The sequence below is a fragment of the Ambystoma mexicanum genome, chromosome 3q (assembly GCF_040938575.1).
Source record: "Ambystoma mexicanum isolate Mex_15411 chromosome 3q, UKY_AmexF1_1, whole genome shotgun sequence".
In the NCBI taxonomy this organism is placed as follows: domain Eukaryota; kingdom Metazoa; phylum Chordata; class Amphibia; order Caudata; family Ambystomatidae; genus Ambystoma; species Ambystoma mexicanum.
This window is the reverse complement of record NC_090926.1, coordinates 833947928-833970181: the sequence shown is the minus strand read 5'-3', so window position 1 is coordinate 833970181 and position 22254 is coordinate 833947928. Positions and strand designations below refer to the sequence as shown.

The 22254-nt window shown below is 45.9% G+C and overlaps 1 protein-coding gene across 2 annotated transcripts in view; it reads left to right on the top strand.

Annotated features, from left to right (window-relative positions):
- Nucleotides 1-22038, top strand: part of COX11 (cytochrome c oxidase copper chaperone COX11) — a 133071-nt gene extending 111033 nt beyond the window's left edge. For both annotated transcript variants that reach the window (XM_069654928.1, XM_069654927.1), the window contains exons 3-4: nucleotides 19005-19130; nucleotides 21299-22038. In XM_069654928.1, the coding sequence (XP_069511029.1) occupies nucleotides 19005-19130; nucleotides 21299-21481 (309 nt within the window). In that variant the 3' untranslated portion in view covers nucleotides 21482-22038. The remainder of the gene's footprint in view (nucleotides 1-19004; nucleotides 19131-21298) is intronic.
- Nucleotides 22039-22254: the final 216 nt, after the last annotated feature.

Here is a 22254-nt window from a genome sequence, read left to right as displayed (position 1 = left end):
AGAAGGTCCTGAGAATGGGAACGTCTATGGGCATTAAGAGCCAACCTGGCTGCCGCATTCTGGAGGATCTGAAGTCCTTGAAGCAGGGCTTCCGGCTGACTAAGATGGATGCCCTTGCAATATTCAATTGCACCCATAATGGAAGCAGTGACAATTTTACTCCTAGCATCATTGGGGAGAAATGGGAGCATCTTCTTCAGACCCCCCAAGTTTCACAAAGCCACTCCGGCAGACCGCTGAGATTTGCACCTCTCTGGAGCCCGAAGCCATGATCTTAATTCCAAGGCTTTTAACTACAGTAGAGGGGTTAGGGCAGGGTCCCAGACAGACAAGCCAGTAATCAGAAGTCCTGCTATTGGGTGCCTGACCGATCACCAATACCTGTCTTTTCCCCATTCCGCTAAAGCCAGTGTTTGGTCATCCACTGGCACACTGCTAAAAAGACAAGCTCTCAGATGTTCAAAAGGATTTTCTTTAGGGGCATTGATACGCATACATAAAGATGTGCACATCGAAACTGGCAATAAGCCTGGCAAGAGCGCACCTGTAAAGATGAAAAATTAGAGGGGAAAGTGCTGAGCCCTGAGGAACTCCACAATCAACCACCATAAGGGGCGGGGGGAGTAAAAGGAGGGAGAGACACCACTTGAGTGTGGTCAGATGAGGAGGAAAACCATTTCAGGGGCACAACTGAGACACCAGCATCCAATAGGCACTGTAGCCGTCTCTGGTGGTCGATGGTATCAAAGGCAGCGGAGAGATTGAGTAAAATAAGAATACTCGCCTCTCCAAGGTCTTGTGCCAGAGCAATGTCATCATGGAGTGCAATCATTAGTGATTCTGTAGAAAACCCTCCTGGAGAGGGTGAAATCTTATTGGCCTCAAAGTAGGTTGCAAGCTGAGGGGTGATGATTGATTTCAACAGTTTGTTCATGGCGGGAGAAGCGAGATCGAACAGTAGTTTTCTGCCACTGCAGGGTGAAGGTGAGGCTTCTTAAGCAACAGGGAAACCACAGCATGCTTGAGGGAAGGGGCAATGATTCCGGTAGGCAGGAAGTGAGGGAGGTGCCCAAAACTCCCTGTGCTTAGTCTCTTAAGAGACCCAAATGCACTCTGTGGTGATTGGCTGACTGTCCGGCAAGGACAAACACCCTGCTGGGTGAGTGACAGCTAGGCTGGAATGAAAGGGAGAGAACTGTATAAAAGGCGAGTCTTTTGGCTTGGAAGGCAGAGTCAACCACTGGATGAAGGAACCGAAGAAGAACTTGAAGAAGACACCTGCTGCAACTCCTGGACCGTTGGTTTGCCCGGTGAAGCCCTGCTGCAGTGCTGAAACGGCAAGTTCACATCGACATAGAAGGCCCTGCAAGGACGACTTCTCCCTTTTTTGAGTTGGTTGGACCAATCCACTCCAAAGTAAACTACCTGGACATCCATCTCAGAGCTGGTTGCATTTCCTCAGAGTAGCTGCTGGAAACCGTAGAGCCAGGGAGAGGAACACCAGATTGTGTGCGTTGCTTGTAAGCTAGCCTAGAGCTTTTGGAAGATCCTCCGGGCTCCCAAGAAGCAGGACTGACCAAGCCTGAGCCCCCTCAACGGAGTGCGGGACCCCAGAAGCAAGGAAAGCCCACCTCAACAGCCAGGAACCGCGTTATTTGCGGTAGTTGCGAGGAGCTAAAACGCAAAACAGCCACTGAAAGTGAAGTTTGCCGGTTGCTAGTTTTGACCGTCCCAGTGCATTGCATGAGTCCCCCGACGTCCTCCCTCTTGTCGCCACGACTGAGTCCCAGGAACAGTGAGATCTGCAGAGCTGCACAGGAACAGTAGTCATCAGCTGCATCTTTCTTCATTTCTAAGGTACTGTAAAACAAGTCTAAGATAATTTACCTCTTGCTGTAGAAGTGCTTGTAACTTCCACAACTCGCAATTCTAAACCGCTTGTTGCCTTACATTTGATTCTTCTTTTCATAAAAAAACTCCTAAGAACTTGTGCAAAGACTGAATTGTGCATTTACTTACCAGAAGTGCATCATCCTATCCAAGACTTTTGCCCATTCACTTTGGCTTAGCATATTGAATTGCATGACTATCTAAGAGGTCTAAAAGTGATTTGCCCTGCTTAAGAAATTTGTGATCTCTTGTGTTCTAATAACCTTTGTCTTTTACCAACTTTCTAAGAGTATTCTGAATGCCAACAGTAAGATATTAATGTCCCCAGCACCCTAGTTATTGAAGTCACCTGTGGGTGTAGGTTGTCTGTGGGCCATCCCAAAAGGGTCTTTTCTGATTCAGAAACTTAGAGTGTACAGTATTGAAGTATATTTGTCTGTTATTGTTATATTGCTCCCTTCTAAAGATGGCTTTATAACTGACTGATAAATTAATAATTGTTTATGCAAGAAACCTTGAGTGTAAGAGTTTATTTGAATACCTATAACTGTGATTCTTTTTGTGTAACTCCAATAATGCTCACATTTGCCCTCTTGAGATAAGCCTGGATGCTCAACACGCTACCAAAACTGTGTAGTACAAGCTTATACCAAAGGTTGGGTTGCCTATACATGTAGTCCTAGTTGTTTGTAGTGTTCCCAGAGGATACTGCGTTCAGACTTTGCCCCACACCCTCGAGCGGTGTATTCATTCAGTGCAGGAAAAGAACACATTTACAGTAGTTGGTGCTGCTTCTGAGTCATACATCAACCAGCGTCCATCTTTGTCTGAGTTGAATGACAGTTTGAAGATCCCCATTTCGTTTTACTTTAGAGGGTGCACACCCTGCCCAATTTATGGGCGTCCCTCCCACCAATTCTGCCTGAGGCTTCATAACATCTGGCTCTGTCAAGTTGTGTGTTGGGGAGAAGTGCACTGTCTGGTTCTGCTTGGTTGAGGGCCATACGTATCTTCCTTTTTTACCAGAATGTTAAACCCATTCAAGTTTGCAGTGATTTTCAGGGGCTGTGGCATGGTGGGAGATGACATAATGGCTACGTAGCATTGGGGCGCAAACTTTGGGGTGGGGTATAGGACCTACCCGGGTAAGGGAGCTCTAAGGTCCCATGTGCTGCACTGGCTGACTTTTATATTCTCTGGCATATTGGATCCAGCTGAGCTTTAAGTGCAAGAGTGAAAGCTACAGCAGTTAAAGAGAAGGACATTCTGTAACTTTCAGTGTCGGACCGACTTTCTGTACTTTTGCAACACTGAGGCACTCCCCAAAGGCAAACTGACCAAAGGGATGCAGTGGGGAGACTGGTTAAGAAACGCCTCACTCCCCCAGCTCTTAACCGCCCTCGGAAATGGTGATACTGTTGGTACCCCATCAGCTATGATGATGTTTGAGTTACTTTGATTGGACTATAGAATGCTGGATAATAGAGTTTGTGTTTTTTAAGAAGTGCAAAATGGTCTGGTGGTGTGATGTTGCTATGGCTTGGTGAAGTAAACTATAGGTAATCGCAGTTGAGCAAGACCATGCTAGACCGGGCATATCGTCTGTGAGGTCACTTGACATTCCCCTAAGCCAGTACAGGTGGTATGCTACTCTGCCTCTCTTCAGGAACTACAGATTGGGTAAGGTAGGGGAGGTATAATGCCTAACTACAATGGCAGTAGCATATTCACTGCATCATGGTTAGTGATTCTCCCCAACCCTCTTTCCAAGAGCATCAGATGAACCAACATAGTGGAGCAATATAGATTACTTCAATTATAAGATTTGAAGTATATATTAGCCATGCATTTATATATTTAAAAATTATTTTTTAAAATGTTTTAAAGTAATTTTGTGCCCCATCCACACAAGTGATAACCTTCTAGATTTGCGTCGTGGGTGTCGACACGAGCTGACTGCCGGAGCAACCTGTAAACTACATTGTTGTGTAGTACAAACAAACAATCTTGCTACTTATTGTTCTCTGTTTACAGGAAGCTGCTGCACAATTCTAGGCAATGCCCACAGTTGAGTTAGCTGGAGATCTATGGAGTTGTTGGACTACCGTTGCAAGACCCTGGATCACCATAACGTGGACTTGTGACCCAGACTACACTGCCTGTGGACCAGTAAGGTAGTAACTTTTTAAATAAGGATGTGCTGCCCAGTGCATATCCCTTGGGATAGGAGTTATTATTATTATACGATTTCTTTTGGCCCCATACTCCAACTTGCAAATCCAGCAACACCACTTGACAGGAAATTGGTGAAAGTTGCTTAAGGCTCACATGCTTTGCATTTGAGTTTCCAATGAATGTTTGGTCGGGTCCTTGCAGAGACCCCTGGGGCAGATTAGGACTACTCAATTTTGGTTTGAGGAGCACAGGCTTTGGAGCAGTAAGCAAAAAAAGAGGTTGGTGTGATGCAGGACTGTGTTGGCAGGCCCTCGCAAGCAGTGCAGCCAATTTTCAGGTTCAAGCAAGCAGTTCCTCATGGTAAGTGACTGTAGCAGCATGTTGGCAAAGGGCAAGAAGATCTCTGAGGATACAGGCTAAGTTTCCAACGAAAAAAGTGAGCAGGTGCCCCTGCAACTTTGCTGTCGATTTCCGGTTGGTCGAGGCCATGTGCAGATCTGGCGACGACTCTGACAAGCGATGGATTCAGTGAAGGCTTCAGGCTAGTTGGTCTTTCCAGTTCAGAGGAGAAGGGCCCTTGATTAAGTTTAGACAATTTGAAGTCTGTGGTCTGTACCTGATGGATGACTTGGCCATTGCTCGTTGCAGCAGATGTCCTCTTGTGGTCCTTTTGGCTACAGATGTTTGAATGTATGGTCGACTATCTTGAATGGCTCTGGGTCCTCTCCTTTTAATCCTCAATTTGGACTGGGGTCTTCTAAAGCCCACCCATTTAAAGGACCTGCAACATACCAACGGAAGGAAGCTGCCCAATTGGGGACAGCCTCCCAACTCACATTCTGACCAGCAACAGGCCATAACCTGGCTGAAGTATAGATTTCAACCAGATGGCCACAGAAATGTTTTTGCCAGTTCCTGCATACAAGGCACTGAGTGGGATTCCAGACATGTAGTTTGTCTTGTATCGCAATTCCCAACCTAAATACGAAGGTAGATGGCCAGCAATGTGAAGCTGCAGTTTTGAGCATATGGTGATATATGATAGTTTATTTATATAGCGCCTATACACAATGTGTTTCAAAGCGCTTCAAGGCAAGGGAGGGCACAAGGGAAATTGTGACTACAATCTTACAGGCCATGAACAGTAAGGATGTGAAATGAACTATCGTACTCGGCCTGACGACATTTCAGATGGTGCAAGTGCTAAGACATAAATGAGGAAGGGAGTGGGAAGGAAATGGAAACAGACAGGCGACTACCGTACTAGGCCTGACGACATTTCTGGTAGAGCCGTAGGAAAACAAAAGGTGAGTGAGAGGGGTGCAGAAAGGGAAGAGAGGAACAAAACAAGCGACTATCGTACTAGGCCTGACATTGTTTCAGATAGTGCTGGAGGGAGGGGGGGGGAACAGTAAGGGGATGGGGGAGCGACAGACGAGGTTGCTATCATACTAGGTCCAGGGACAATTCTGATAAAGTACATAGAAGAAAGTAAGGGGAGGAGATAGGGAGAGGAGAGGGGAGGGGAGGACAGAACAGAGGGTAAGCAGTCAAAAAGAGTGGAGAAGCAAGAGGGGAGAGCGAATACAATTGCAGAAGTCGGTAGTAACACATAATGGTGGTCAAAAACACTATCACTTTAGAAAAATGGCAGTGCATAGCTGTACTCTGAGAATAAAGGTAAAAAATAGTTACGTCCACCAAGCCTATTCGGTGCACATCAAAAAACTTGGGATGTTAAAGTTAAAGGGACACAGTGCCTCTTCCGCACGCCACTAAATGTGGCTTGTGCTACAATGTAAAAATAAAGGTGGAAAGTAAAGGGAGACCTTCCCTGCACTAGATGCCACAGAGACTGAATGAGTTAAGCAGGAGAAGGAGGCAAAAGTGCTTCACGCTCCCAAAAAATCAGCTAGAATCCAGACAAAACTTGTATCTGCTGGGCGACCCCAAGGCAGGAAAGTTGCAAAAAACGCTGCACAGCAAGACTTTCTCTTTACCCCTAACGCAACCAACAGCCTACCACCTTCCATGATAGCCACCCCCTACGTCCATCCACTCATCGTATGCAAGGAATAACATTGTGAGACATGTGTTGCTATGAATAGTCATATGCAATTACATCAGAGGTTTATCGTCATATCTCTTTTTACCTTTACCTGGCCTGATTTTCTGGGGGTCACCCTCCATCTGATTTCTTAAGGGCCCCACCTGCCTACTCTTCTCATCCCTCTCCCTTCAATCCCCATCCTCCTGGTGAGCGGGGAGGAGAAAAGCCTAGCAAGCGCCAGTCTTTAGATGTAGTGCATATGATCTCCTCTTTCCCATAAACTCAACGGGAAAGAGATTGTATGCACTCCATCTAAACTAGGAACATTTGCTAGGTTTTCCCATCCCGCAAAACCTGATCTGCTTTTCTCTTCATGAAGATCATTCACAATATGGTTGACTACTCACCTATCAGTGTTACTTTTGTAAGGGACTGATAAGCCTGCATTTCACTGTCCAGAAATGCAATAGACTTGTATTTATTTCATCTCGACTGATTTGAGAGTTTTGGTACTTGATGAGCACATCTGTCAGCGGACTGTGAAAAACCAGAAGATGTCTCACCCACTTGTCCCCGGGGATCTTTCATCCAGGTGGCCCGGACACTGGCATCGCTTTTGGATCCAGTTCCTGGGGGTGGTCCAGTGCGGGAGGATCACCTGGGTGAGGGTTCTTGTGGGAGTGGGACACCGGATGCTGAGACGCGGTATCCCTTTCCCTATAACACTTTTACCCATCCTAACAGGTAGGATATTTAGGAACTACCTGGTACCCAAATGCTGGTTCTCTGAGCCAATTGCCTCTGTGCGAGTTGCTAGACAAACACTGGAAACATGTCCATTCAGCAACATAGACTACAAACGGAGGAGAAATGTATATCTAACATTATTGCTGTTTAGACAAAATGAACCAAAGTCCAAAGACAAACGCTTTCTTTGTATATACAATAATTGACTGTTGACTAAACTGTTTGACTTGTGCCTTGAAAAAGCCTGAGTAAGGGCGAAACGCATTCACATGCCTCCAGGCGGAGATTGTTGGCACTACTGTACGACACGGTTGTACGACACTGATGTTTGAAATAAGCTTTTTATTTAACTATGAAGAAGAAACCATACATTCAGGAGAATAATAGGACCGCATTCAGGCTTGATTATCAAACAATTCTATCCATAAAGATTAGTATTTTGGGCACTAATAACCTGAATCACCAAAGGATATCTCGCTGAGTGGTGCAGGCAAGTGAGTCGCAGGCATGCCCAGCTGGTTTCAGGGTTGCTATAGACCTAGACAACACAAGCAGTTGGTGGCTCTGTGTCTTTTTGAGACACCCTGCATGTTCCTAATTGTACAGTTATGTGTCTGTGCGATGGCTTTTTCATTGCAAAAAAGCCTTATCGCAATCCCTTCCATGGGGTATACTAGGCCAGCGATAAGGGAGTCCTCTGGTGGCATTAGGTATTAACAGGGTCAGGAACTCTCCTACAGCACATCTTCACTCAGCGCAATCTTCTTCCTTGCCATTTCTGACAAGGAAATGAGATGAGTTCACAACATTAGTGGTGGTGTCCAGGCCAAATTATCACATTTCTATAATAATAGGGATTCACTGAAGGGACAAGACAAACCGTTAGTGTTTCCTAGACTTAAAATTACTAACATTCCAATTTTCTGTATTACTTAATATAAATAAATGTCATGATGTATTTAAAGCATGCTATATTCATAGACCACATAAAGGCTCAACAGAATGGTTTGCTTTGAGAACAAAAGGCTATGCTGCAAGGTAATCCTGAACCTTCAGACTCAGCCAAATCCCCAGGCTACATTGTCAACAGCAGGAGTTCTCCTTCCAAAATTGCATGGTCAAAGCCCAAGTGGCCTGGCTACAGATCTCCACAAAGTCAAACCTTTCATTCCCCATGCGAGATGTGCACAGTGATTCATGGTCTTCTGATGTCCCACATTGATGGGGGTGGGGTGGAATACTGTTTTATCCCAGTTCCCAGCCACGCATCTGGCTCCCCTTTATGCTGGCCACCACACCGCAGCCCACCTAATTACGGGCACCTGCAAATTCTATCCTATTGCATGAGTTTTGCAGGCCCCCCAATTCTCAAGCCAGGATCCTATTAAAAGCTGTTTCATTAATCTACAAAGCAGTCTTGAAAGGCTTGCAGCAAAACTCCACACATCTTGAGGCTCTAGGTCCTCCTATAACAAATCCATCTAAAGGTTGGAGTCCAGGATAGCCTGGAAAGTGGAGACATGCTAACAGTCTTCTCCTGTACTGCCACAACCCTCTGGAACTGTAGCCTGCTGCAGTTTCGGAACTCCATCATTCTTCAGTTTCACAAAATGTCTCTTCCATCAGTTTCTCCCGCACAACTAAATCCACGTTTTTCCACTCTACCGCTAACAGTACTGTGCTACTGTCCAAAAAACGCCATGCCTAAATGCTGGCTTCCTCATGTTGTAAGGTGCTCTGCCGCTCTGCTCTGCTGCTCTCAAGCTCTCAATGATTAAATAAATTGCTTTCCATCCCATAACATATGCTTAAGACTCTCAGATATTTTGTGTATGGTTCTCAATTGCGACAAAGAAGGGTCCCACAGTAATCATTGCCGGATTGCTTTTCCTCTGACAGTTCACCTCTGCTCAGACCAGCAGTCCTAGGGTTAAAATAGCAGTTTTCTCCCAGAGCAGGCTTATAGCATAGCTTATATCCTCTTATAGCATGCAGGAATATCCTTTCTAGTAACTGGGCTCCTAGCGCCTTGGGGCCTGATTCATTAAGATTTGCACTGAAGTGCCCACCTTTGTAATATTTCTGTTTTTACTCCGTTAAGAGCGAAGGGGCTGATGAAGAGTGTGTTAGTTATTTGGAATTTAACACGTGTGAATGTTTTTGGATTCAATTTGAGTTGATGAGAATAGGGGTATGAGAATAAAAAAATGAAATTGTGGTATAGAAGGTTTGAGAGAGGAATCCTAATGTGTTGTTTTATTTTTTTTTATTTAATTTTTTTATTTTATTTTTTCTCTTCAGGACGTTATCATAGGGTCTTCTGTAGCATTATTTTCGAGGTGATTGGTTCCTCCAACGTATTCCACATCTATGATGGGCAATCACCACAGCTGTGCTGCTTCGGAAAATGTTCAGCTCCTGTGTCGATGATGTCGATACGCTGTCCTCGAGGGCCTCCGTCGAGCCGACGTCACCGGATGTTATAAGTAGGACGCACAATGCCCGTAGCCTCAGTTCCGTATTTTCCACGAACGTGTTCGCTTCGGAGATCTCGACGCGCGTCTGTTCTTCTGATTCTATCGGTTCTTCGAACTTGGTTTGTGAAGTTATCATGTCGTCTTCTTCTACCCCGCGGTCGGGATTCAAGAAGTGTCGGGACTGCGGTTCCAAGATGTCACTTACGGACCTTCACAATGTCTGCCTCTGGTGCCTCGGCGAGGACCACGCCACAGATGACTGTGACGAATGCCAGTCTTTGACGTCAAAGGCCTTGCGGGAGCGAAAGAAGAAGCTGTTGGTAGGTAGGGTTTCCAAGCCCCGAAAGTCGAAATCCGCTGGGCTTTTGACCGACGATTCGAGGGGCGACTCTCTGCATAGTCGGTGTAAGTCCAGGGGGTCTCGGTCCCGTAGTGGTTCCCGCCATTCCTCTGCCTCTTCGAGGCACTCGCGGAAGCGCTGTTACTGGTCACCGTCCGAGGACTCCGCCAGACGCCGGGTAGCTTTGTCCTACCAAGCATTCCTCTCCTGCGGAATGGGACGCATTTCGTAAGGAAATGATGGCGATTTTTGAGTCGCAGGGCTCCATTCCATCCGCGCCTTCGAGAGAAGCCGGCAAGGGACGCGCTAGGGCCACCGTTCACATGCCTTCGGGCTCGGGCGGTCGGCGCGTTCACCGGGAATCTTCGAGGTCTCAGTCGGACAAGGTGGATCGCTCTAGCCATGTCCGCTCCAGGTACTGGTCCTCGACGCCCTCGAGACCGGTAGAGCCTGTGAGGTCTTCTAAGAAGATGTTGACGCCATCGGTGCCATGTCCGTCAGGACTCTCTCGAGGCTCCGCCTCCGAGGAAGTCATCAGCGCCGAGGCCGTCGAAGCACACGCTCGGGGCACCTTCCTCCTGTGTCGAGGCCATCAGCGCCACACTCAATGCCGATTTTTTTTCGACGCCCTCATCGCCTTTTGTGGAGGCTTTAGCGGAGGTAACCCATGCATCGGTGGAAATTCCGAGGAAGGCCCTGAAGAAGTCAGTAAGGCCTGTATTTGAACCTTTTTTTTTTCTGTTCCCTCATCCAGGGATTTATTCCAGCCTCTGGATTACATCTCTGAAGTGGATGAAGGGTCTGAGGAAGGTTTGGTACCTGATAAGGTTCCTGACGACCTGTTATCTGGTCATAGCCAGTTGGAAGACCTGCGTCAGTCTTTGCATGACGCCAGTGGTCTTGATACCTCCCCGGATGTCGAGTTTGGCAGGCCTGAGCCTGGTACGCATGCTGAATCTTCATACAGGCGACTCATGTTGAGGGTGACGGAGTACTTGGGGTGGTCTGCGCCACCAGTGGATTTTCTGCAGGATGACCTGACAGATATCTTGGACCAAGATCCACCAACTGACCCGTTACTGCCATTCCATATGGCCTTGCAAAGAAGGGTGATGGCGGCTTGGACTGCTCCGGAGTAGCAACCCCTGCTACTTGACTACGCACCCCACTCCGGAGAGTTTGGTGGTGCAGGCGGCTACGGCCCCAGCAAAGCAGGCGTCATACCCTACCATCCCTCCTGATAGGGACGACAAATGTTTTGATGGCTGGGCGAAGAAAGTGTTTTCTTCAGGGGGTATGGCTTTACAGGCAGCCAACTCCGTGTGTGCCTTAGCACGTTTCACTCACACTCTGTGGAATTGTGTGTCTTTGGCGGCTGAACATATTCCCGAAGGGGAGGAATGGGATGGTTTTCTTGCCTTCATTCAGGATGGCAAGGATGCCATGTGTGAATCCGTTCAGTCGGGTCTGGTCATGGCAGACTGTCAGCTGGTCCATGGCGGCGAGCACTGTGATACGCAGATTTGTGTGGTTGTGGAAGTCTGGGTTTGCTCCTGATGTACAAGCCCGGCTTCTCAACATGCCCTTTGATGGTGAGCAGACCTCCAAAGCTGCAGCAAAGTCGCTGAGCGCTGCAGTTCGCCAACCTCCGCCTTTTCGTCGTAGGGGACAGCAATGGAGGGGAGATTCCTTTCAATACTACTCTTCCTTTGGTAGATCGAGGCGAACTGCAAGTCAAAGGGGCCACCGTAGGAGTTTCAGAGGTGGAAAACAAGGTACTCGAGGTGCCAAGGCCGCTCGGGCATTTGCCTCTTTGCCCTCGGGCACTGCCGCAGCTGCTTCAGCTCAGTCATGCGGCCATGTCCCATGGTTCGCCGGTTGGGGGAAGGCTGGCGCAGCATCTTGTAGAATGGCGTGCTATTACTTCAGATGTGTGGGTTCTGGAGATTATAGCCCACGGCTACTGTCTTGCTTTCCGGCAGAGGCCTCACGACAATCCACCAGGGAATCTCTCTTTGAAGAGTCTGGATTGCGCCGGAAATCAAATCCCTGCTGGAGAAAGGCGCCATAGAACTGGTGCCTGTAGCGGAGAGGAACAAGGGATGGTATTCCCCATATTTTTTGATCCCGAAAAAATATTGGGGTTTGAGACCCATCATGGACTTGCGTGGTTTGAACAAGCTCCTCAGGAAGGACAAGTTCAAGATGGTTACTCTCTCTCAAGTCCTCCAGGCCCTTCAACTTCAGGACTGGTTGTTGTCTCTCGACCTCAAGGACGCTTACTTTCATGTGCTGATTCATCCCAAGCACAAGAAGTACCTGAGGTTCGCAGTTGGCGACTTGCATTTTCAGTTTCGGGTCCTGCTGTTCGGATTGACCTCTGCCCGAGGGTCTTCACCAAGCTCATGGTGGTGGTGGCAGCGTATCTCGGGAAAGGGGGGATTCACATCTACCCCTACCTGGACGATTGGTTGATCAGGGCACACTCTCCTGAGCAAGTCCTGGATCATCTGTCAGCCACCTGCCACTCCCTTCACAAGCTGGGCTTCTCCCTCAACTTGAAGTCCCACTTGACACCTACCCAGCGGCTCCAGTACATTGGAGCAGTGCTCGACACATCCCTGGGGCAGTGTTCCCCTCCCCAGGTGAGGGCACATCACATTCTGCAGATGGTGCACAAGTTTCAACATGCCCAGAGTCTCCCGGCGTTCGGGTTCTTGAGGTTGCTCGGCCTCATGGCATCCTGCATTCTTCTGGTGCCAGAGGCCAGGTTGCGTATGAGATCTCTGCAATGGGCTCTCAAGCTACAGTGGTCGCAGTCCTCCGGCAGGATGTCGGACCTCGTTCAGGTTCGCCTTCGGTCGGCCAGGATCTTCTGTGGTGGGCCATCGAAGGCAATCTGATGAAGTGGGCTCCATTTTGGCTACCCTGGCCGGAGGTGACGATCGTGACGGACGCATCCCTCACGGGATGGGTGAGCTCATGCCAACGAGTTGACAGTCAGCGGCCGTTGGTCTCCATCAGAGTCCAGACTCCATATCAATCTGTTGGAGCTGAGGGCCGTCAGGCTAGCTCTGAAGGCTTTTCTGCCGTCTGTGCGAGGGAAGAATGTCCTGATTCTGACGGACAATACAGTGGCCATACACTACCTCAACAAAAAGGGGGGGGGGCAGGGTCTCTCCCTCTGTGCCGAGAGGCGATGCAGCTCTGGTTCTGGGCCATCAAGCAGGAAATTTCGATCTCAGCAGTTCATCTGGCCGGAGACGAAAACGTGGGGCGGACGCTCTGAGCAGGCAGAGCAGTCTCTCACGAGTCAGAGCTGGCTCAGGAGATTCTCCTGGAGATCTTTGCCCTTTGGGGGACCTCACAAGTGGATCTCTTCGCCACCAGTGTCAACCGGAAGTGCGAAAGGTTCTGCTTGCGGGAATTTCCTCCAAGAGGAACCTTGGGGGACGCATTCGTAGTGGAGTGGTCCTTCCAACTGTACGTACGTGTTTCCTCCAGTCCCTGTCATTCTGCAAGTGCTGCAGAGGTTACGGAGGTTTGGTTCCCGAATGATCCTCATTGCTCCGGCATGGGTCAGGAGAACGTGGTACCCAGACGTTCTTGACATGTCCATCTGTCCTCCATGCCGTCTTCCCTACCGAGATGATCTGCTCTCACGGGAGGGGGGGGTCAGGTTCTCCATCCAGAGGGCAAGTCCCTCAACCTTCATGCTTGGCTTCTGAAAGGTTGATGTATAAGGATTGGGACCTCCCTGAAGACGTGATGGAGGTGTTGCTGTCGGCCAGAAGGCCCGCAACTAAGTCCCTATACCATTGCCGCTGGAGAAAGTTCTGCGACTGGTGCAGGCTTAAGAATGTGGATCCTTTTTCATGTGCCATTCCTGTGGTTCTGTCGTTTTTGCTTTCATTAGCCCACAAGGGCCTGCATGTGGGTACCATTAAAGGTTACCTGGCGGCGCTCGTCTGAGGAGTGTTCTTATTTTAAGATTCCTTTGATTTCCCAGTTTCTCAAAGAGCTCACTGTGTTCCCACCATCACCTTTCCAGGTGCCCGATTAGGATTTGAACCTAGTTCTAAAATTCCTAATGGGAGCTCCGTTTGAGCCTTTACATTCTTGTCCTTTGAGACTGCTGACCTTAAACTGTATTTTTAGTTGCGGTCACTTTGCAGGCACTTTCTGTTAAGCCACCCTTCACGGTGTTCCATAAGGACAGGATTGTCCTTAGGGTTAGTCCTTCTTTTCTTTTGAAAGTGGTGTCAGAATTTCATTTAAGCCAGAAGGTTATTCTTCCGGCGTTCTATCCTCCTCCGCATCCTGGTAAGGAAGATGAGGCTCCATAGGTTGGATCCTAGGAGAGCTTTAAGTTTCTACATCTCAGACATGTCCCGAGTCAGAGTGGACGATCAGCTCTTTATAGGATACGCTGGAAGGCGTTTGGTACAAGCTGTTGTTAAACAGACTTTGTCTAGATGGATTATCTTGACAATTTCTGAATGTTACTGCTTGGCGGGTAAGGACCCTCCGGTAGGCTTACGGGCCCATTCTACTAGGGGTGTGGCTGCCTCTGCTGCCCTGCAAAGGGGTGTTCCCATTCGTAACATTTGTGAAGCAGCCACATGGGCCTCTGTCCATACGTTTGTCAAACACTACTCCATGGGCAGGATCTGGCCTTTGGAAAGGCGGTCCTCTATTCTGCAATTTAATTGGGCATTCTAAAATTCTAAATTATTTCCCACCTCCTTACGTTGGTACTGCTTTGGGAGTCTGTCATAGATGTAGAATACGTCGGAGGAACCAATCCCCTCGAAGAACAAGTTACTTTCTTACCTGGTAACGTTCTTTCGATGGGATGTTCTGACCACGTATTCCACATCGCTCCCTCCCTACCTGCCCCTCTACAGAATTTCTTATGTGATTGCAGCTTTTGTTTCGGCAAGGCTTTCTGTAATCATTCTGGCAGAAGATTGGTGCCACATGTTCTGGGAAAAAACTACAACTGAGGCTACGGGCGTTGTGCGTCCTACTTATAACATCCGGTGACATCGGCTCGACGGAGGCCCTCGAGGACAGCATCTCGACGTCATTGACGCAGGACGCAGACGCAGAAAATTTTCCGAAGCAGCACAGCTGTGGTGATTACCTGTCATAGATGTGGACTACGTCGTCAGAACATCCCATCGAAAGAACGTTACCAGGTAAGAAAGTAACTTGTTCTACTATCATCCTAGTGCCTTTTTGAAGCCACCTACGGCCTGGAGGGCCAGGTGCAACACATGAAGGTGCTAGTCATCTTTTATATAGCATGTGGGTGAGCCACCACCATCGCCCCTGTGCTGGGAAGCACCAGTCCCCATCAATGAGTGATTTTTACTTGATGGCCCCCCTCGCAATGCTTCCTTTTATATGAAGTCTCCATTCCCTTTCTAAGAAGGTAAGAGTTAACCACCTCATACTTTTGCTTGTGTCGGGTAAATTGTAATTCCTCTCCAGGCAACCCAGTAGTCCTACTCCTACCTCTGCCAGAGAGAGCACAGCCACTGCATCCCTGTCGCCACCAGCAGTGGGTGTAAAGCGTTAAGCACCACCACCATGTGCAGTGGACTTAACACATGCAGGTGCAGGGTTTGCCTGTAGCACAGAATTGAAAACTAGAACATGGTTTGTTTGTCCTTTTTTTTTTTTGTTGAAAAACCACCATCAGCTAAAGACACAACTAATTTTGCTACTGATGTTCTCACCGACTCGTCCACCTCTTTATTAAAACCCTCTTTATACAAAGGTGAGGAGTCCTCGATATCCAGAAGTTAAAGCTTCAAGCGTCCTAGCATAACATAGGTTCGCCTGAAGAACCAGGTATGAAGACAGGCAGGAGGGCTGTGCACGCGCACCCTATGTGACTAGAAGTCCCACGTCCACCAAACCTGCTGCCATTACCCTATGAGGTCTTTCCTAAACTACCCTCCCCACCTCAATGAGTGAATGTCACGGGCCCTATTGGGCACCAGAGCGGTGCCGTGGAAACGTGCAGGTCCTGTAGCATAGGGGAAAGCAACTCTGCAGCACCAAACGCCAGAAATCCAGAAGAGCATTGTATATACACATACACAAGGGCAGCAAGACACCTTGCTGTCCCAGTCCTGTACTGTGAGCGCACATAATCATATAACAAACCTGAGGAAAGTGAAAACCTGCCCTGTGCTGCATCCAGAAGCAAATATAATATTTGCAATGGAAGTAGCTGCTATGAATTAGGTTCAGTAATACTCTAGAGACAATAGCTGTTGTTTGTTTATCTCTGATGTTCATGTTCTGTTCGGAGGTTTTATTTTATTTTTCAAGTTGCCGCAGTTTCCAATAAAGTTGAGAGAATACTATGAGCACTCCAGTCCGGACATAAAATTATACATTTTTGAGTTAGTTTGAATTTATAAAGCGCCTTGACAGAAATATAGCAGTACTGTCAAAATGTAAGGTAGGCAGTAACCGTCAAAGGTTTAGGATGAAGACGGTGGAGACCGAAGATAAGCCTTTAAATGCGTACGGAAGATATGTACAGGGAGAGCAAATTTGATGGTGGGGAGAATTCCAGTGGAAGAGAGCAAGGAGCGAGAAAGGGCGAAAACTAAAGGAATCACAGGGTGATTTGGGGACAACAAAACAAAATGTAGAATGAGAGTGGGGGAGTAGAAGTATACTAATGATGCCAGATAGGGGGGGGGGGGCGAGACCATGAAGGCATTTGAAGACGATAGAAAGGAAATGGAAAAGAAGACTAGATTCAAATGGCAAGATTGACGCAGAAGGAAGCGATGCAGAGATTGAGGACTGGGCAGGAAGATCGAAGATAAGACGAATAGCAGAGTTGTAGATGGAGATTGAAGAGGAGAAAACAGTTAAGAGCAGCGAGAGATCTGGGAGGAGCAGGCAAGAGAAGTTGAATATGATGCAGAGGTTCCGAGCAGAGGGGGCACAAAAAAAGAGGAGGGATTGAGATGAAGAAAGTGGGAACATGTCCAAGATTGAATGGACTTGAGATGGGTAGAGACTTGAGAATGTAGGGTTTCAGAAAACTCAGAAAAAGAGAACATTTGGGAGTCCTTGGTTTAAGGACGAGATAAGTGAGGAAAGCCGGGTGGTACAAAGTGAAAATAGAGTGGGCCAAGAACAAAGCCTTGTGGAACACCATAAAGAAGTGGCAGAGGAGGAGAGTGTTGACTATTCCAAGGGACAGATGAGATTTAAACCATTTGAGAGGGGATCCCGAGATACCCAAGGAGTAAAGGGAAGAGAGTAGGGTAGGGTGAGCCACAGTGTCAAATGCAGCAGAGCGATCGTGTAGAAATAAGATGGAGGAGCGCTTACTTTCGGGGTGCAGAAATAAGGGAATAAAATATGTAAGAGAGCATGAAAGATTTTTATTTATTTCACAGATCAAGTCATAGAAGTTAAACTATTATTATTTAGCATAATGAGTCCCACTGTTGACATCTAAAGGTAAACGAGCACAAAGTACATTTTGAGGACAATTTCATGGTTCCTAATGTCTCAAATGCTATTTCCCTAACAATCCATATTGACCCTGCAGTGATTTGGAATGGGGGAAAAGTAGTGATTCTGTGCCTCTTAATGGTAAAACGAAATCTCTTTGCTAAGGTGTAGGGTGTGATTTAATGAAGTTCATCACTTGATGCAGAACTACCTTCTCAAATCATTTGACTTGCATCTTACTTTTTGGGTTTTGGGACAGTGTAGTACTAAAAGGATTTTGTCTGGCACTACCGCGTACTTTGGTATGATAAATTTAAGTGATCCTAGTATAGTCCCATTCTCACCCCCAGTTTTCCATATTTCACTATATTGCAAATATAACCCAACTATGTACTCCATATGTAAAGTATCTCGGATGCATACTTTCGGTATGCTCTATTTAATGGTGCATTGAGAATATACCAACAGTGTGTAACTGTAGACAATGCCATTATACTGTTATATTGTTTTGTTATACTCCCTTTTTCCCATATCCTCCCAGTTTGCAACATTACAGCATGTTCTCTGTCTGCACTATTCCTGTGTGTGCCTTTTTGACAATCCCAGCATTCAATCAATTTGACAAAATGTTTAACTGAAATAGTTGGTCTCCAGGAATTAAAAAACATTGAGAATGTTATAGTGGAATTTGAGCTGGTTTGTTAGAGACTGCTGTGGGAAAGCCTTAGTCTGCTTAGGCAGGAATTGACTAGATATCTCTTGGAAGATCTATTGGCCCATAGTTTATGGATGATGATTAGTAGTCTGGAAGAAGGGGCATATTGAGTGGTGTAGATTTGTTTGATACCCTCCAAGGATGTTCCTACATTTGAGTCTTGTGCCTGGGAAGATTGTACGTGCAGTTTGTGTAACCCCAGTTAGGGCAAAAGTGAGCAGCAGATCTGTACTGGGACATACCGACCGCTAGAGCAAAGGGAATGCTGGGGTTTGGATCAAGTACTTTCCATTTATACTGTACAACTGAAACATGCATGATTTAGGCCTTCTAATGGATCTCTGCACCTGTGGGGAAGAGAACAGTGACATGAGGAATGTGCATGGGATTGTGATGGAGTCAGAGGATTCTGGTCAAAAATTGTACACAGGATTGACTTCTTGGCATTTGAACATTTGGGGATTGGTCCAGTGTATCTCTAAGTGGGTGCTCTTGCAGAGCACTGGTGGCTAATTAGCGGGTATTAAGTCTGTAAAACCTGCACATTAGTCTATATTCTAGTGTTTGGGTCTTGTCTGGTTTTTCTCTTGTTACACCAAAGGGCTGTGGGAGTAGATAACTTATCTACTCCCACAGCTATCTGAGATAATGCTCTGAGAAAGATACATTTTCTGTGGTGCCGTTTTGATATAGGATTAGTGGAAACAACGGGGTCATTCATTCTTCCGTTCTTGGTGCTTCCCCAGATTGTATGGATATTAATATTGTTATTCAGTTTGCGATATTATTCGACAAGCAAACTTATTTTCTCCTTCCTGTTTCCTCATTCAAAGGAACAGCAATACTCTGTGTTGGTTTGCTCTGTTCTGGCAATGTAAAATAAAATGTGAATGGAAAAGCTAGTCCATCTCTAGCTGCGTACCTCTGACTAAACGTTGACACTTCTGCAATGTTCTCATTTTCCTTGGTAAGGTTTTTTAATATTGTTTCACTAATATCTTCGTCAATCTCATTCACAGTGCAACCAGATGTCCAGATTGGTGTGCATGGCTCACTGTTTTTCTGAATTCTTGTTGGTCACTAAATAATTGCAAATTTAATTTTGTCGTTTTACAGTTAGTTCCTGGAGAGACTGCATTGGCGTTTTACAAAGCAAAAAATCCAACTGATAAGCCCATAATTGGAATTTCTACCTACAATGTGGTCCCTTTTGATGCCGGGCAATACTTCAATAAAATACAGGTACATATAAAAACAAATAATTGCTCAATATGCACGTCTTACAGCTTGAGAGTTATGCATGGTACCTTTGTATGGTACACTGTAAAACAATTGCTCTTAAAATTAAATATGATGCATGCAAAAATAACAGCAATGAAATATTTTAATTGTACAATCATTAAATGGATCAAGAAAAGAGACGCTCACTTCTGGTCAGGCGCTGAAGAGTGAGGGAGGCAAAACCCAGGTTGGAAGAGATGCGTGTGTTTGCTGGGGTGTTCCCTCATTATCCAAGTATATGTAGTGTCCAGATGTCCCTGAATTTGCCTGGGCTGTCCTGCAATTGATGGCTCCTGTCCCTAGAGGTTTTTTCCCAGTTTAAAAACTGTTCCGTTTTAGGAACTGGGTACTCTAGTGCACATGCGGAACCCCCGTTTGCAATGTAACTTGTCAAGGATCAGTGGTTGCATGAGTGCAATATCAGTATCGAGTTAACACACAGAAGAGCAGGATTGTAATGTTCCAATAACCAACATGATGGTTCATTTGTCACAAGCCGCATGAATGTTAATTATTAGTTTGTCAATTTTACAGTAACACTCAGTTTGCCATCATTGGGTGGGCTTGAACTACCCACCATTAAGTTAACAGCAATGAGCTTTAAGGTTTGTACCACAGAGACTTCTTGGGTAATGGTTTATAACCAGGTCTGTTCGATCAATCCGAGCAAAAGCTCCTTTTTGTGTTACAGCTAAAACCTTGCACAGATTAAGTGCATTGTAATGTCTGGAAACCCTACCCCTACCTTTCCCACTATTGGACTACCAATGGACGATAGTATCAGACTCGTTGTAAGAGCTTGGCAGTGGAGCGGACAGAGGGAAACTAGCTGTAAAAGGATAGTGAGAGACTATTCAAAAAAAGTAAAGATTGGATGACCAGCCAGATAGCACACTAACCACAAGAGAAAGGTAGTGGGTCCTGAAAGAGAAGAATAGAAAATCCATTCGGATTTTAAAAGCACCGACTTCAAAAGGGAGATCATCCAAGGGCGGAAGGCGAGACTGATCAATGGAAGAAACACAGGCTTGACACAAGAAGGAGTGAAAGGAAGTGCTCAGAGGGGGAGGGACAGGGGGACTTTGCTGAGAGCTTACTAACACTTGCTAACACTATGTTGCATTGTATACAAGTCTCTTTGGAATGCTCTACCCTTTGATTGGCAGGTGATGGCAGGGTGCCTGCAGTTTCAAAAAACCCTAAAAACACCTCCAAGTAGGCATTTGGTTTCTAAACCCACCAGTGTTCTTCCTTGGCGCATAGATGCCCTTGGCCCTTAGTTGCACTCTATAAATCCTGTACATTACATTCTACCCTCACCCCAGTGGAGAGAGCTGACCTTTTAAATTGAGTGTTGTATTGGAGACTGTATACAGGCGGTAGAAGGGTCAGCAGACTTTACCATGCAAGTGTTGGGCAGCACATGTAAGATGGCAACATGCAAAAACCCATTAAAGGAGGTAAGATTATCCATAAGTGAAAGCAAGTTGAGGCTTCCTGCTGCCCTATAGGCTACAGACCACACAAGAGAGAAGAGGAGACTGCCTAAGAAGGAACAGAATAGAAGGCAGATTACTGGAATAATAGACTGTCAACAAAAATCTATTGACCTCATATGGTGAGTGGCCAAACATGCCATCATAAATAGTGATGGGAGGAGAAAATGACATCAATAAACTTACCATAAAACTGTTGAGTGGGGATTGTAACCTGATGAAGGGAATAAAAAAACAAACCGAAAACCTATCTTTCAAAATGTTAGTATTCTATGGCATAGGATGACTGCTCCTTCCTAGATTAACAATCCTTCACATTTCACTTGCCCCAGCTATGGAGCATGTTCCATTTGCCTCTCTATTTGTGACAACGATCTCTTAATCATTGTATCCTTTCTTGCTCTTATAGAACTTTAAAATCAAGTATGTTCCCACACTGTGTGTTGCTCCCTAGATTTACAAATCTAGAGCAGATCTATACTCCTATAAATACCCAACTCCAATTAAAATATAAGCAATGTATTCTTTATGCTCTTCCCCTAGTCCAATTACTTAAATATAACTTTTAGCCAATCGTGCAGTGCTTAAATGCATGTTTATTCAATATTAACACATTCTTTTCTTCCGTTGTAGTGTTTTTGCTTTGAAGAGCAGAGACTTAACCCACATGAAGAGGTGGATATGCCTGTCTTTTTCTTCATTGATCCAGAGTTTGCAGAAGATCCAAGAATGGCAAGAGTCGACACAATCACTCTTTCTTATACTTTTTTTGAAGCTAAGGAAGGCCAGACGTTGCCACTTCCAGGATATAGTTAAATTGCGCAGATCCAGAGTGCACTGTTTACTTAACAACTGGATTCCCAAGAGGATTTGAGTGACAACTGGGACTAAAAAGAAAAACAACGGAAATGCTGTGACCGAAATGTTGCCAGAATGATTTAAAAATCAAATGGATTTTAGAAGGCAGTAATTGTTGTTCCCCATTTATCTTTTTTTTGTGTTTTTCACAAAAACAATTATTTCCGACACAACCTCTTAAGGACTAAGTGGCTATGGGGACATGAAGAATGGAAGTGATTTAAACAAAGTAATACATCGAATGAAGCACTACTTTTACCAATAATATTGTTTTATTGATTTTCAAATCTTTTTCCATAAAAATGCACCACAATATAATTAAATCCAAATGTATTCTTGGTGTTTTTAACATTTGGCATTTATCAATGATTTTATGTTTATTTGTTTTGTAGAACTCGCGCCAACTTAGTGTAATGGGCTTGAAATGAAACCACCCTGGAAACAATGGGTAATGTCCACGATTATACATAGTGAAATGAATAATGACCTAATAAAATCCTTCCATTGACAATTTACCAGAATGCAGCAGATTGCTTGGCAGCTCAATACAATCACACTAAAGGCCTGCAACTTCCTCACCTTAATCTGTTATTGCAGCTATTTTTCTCAGTCAATCCCCTGTCTGGACAGGAAAGGGAAGCCTCTTTGGAGCTCACAGCTGATTTTATACAAGGTCAGTTAAGAAAATATTCCTGGAGATAAGTAATTTTGTCTATTGCAACAGCAGCAGG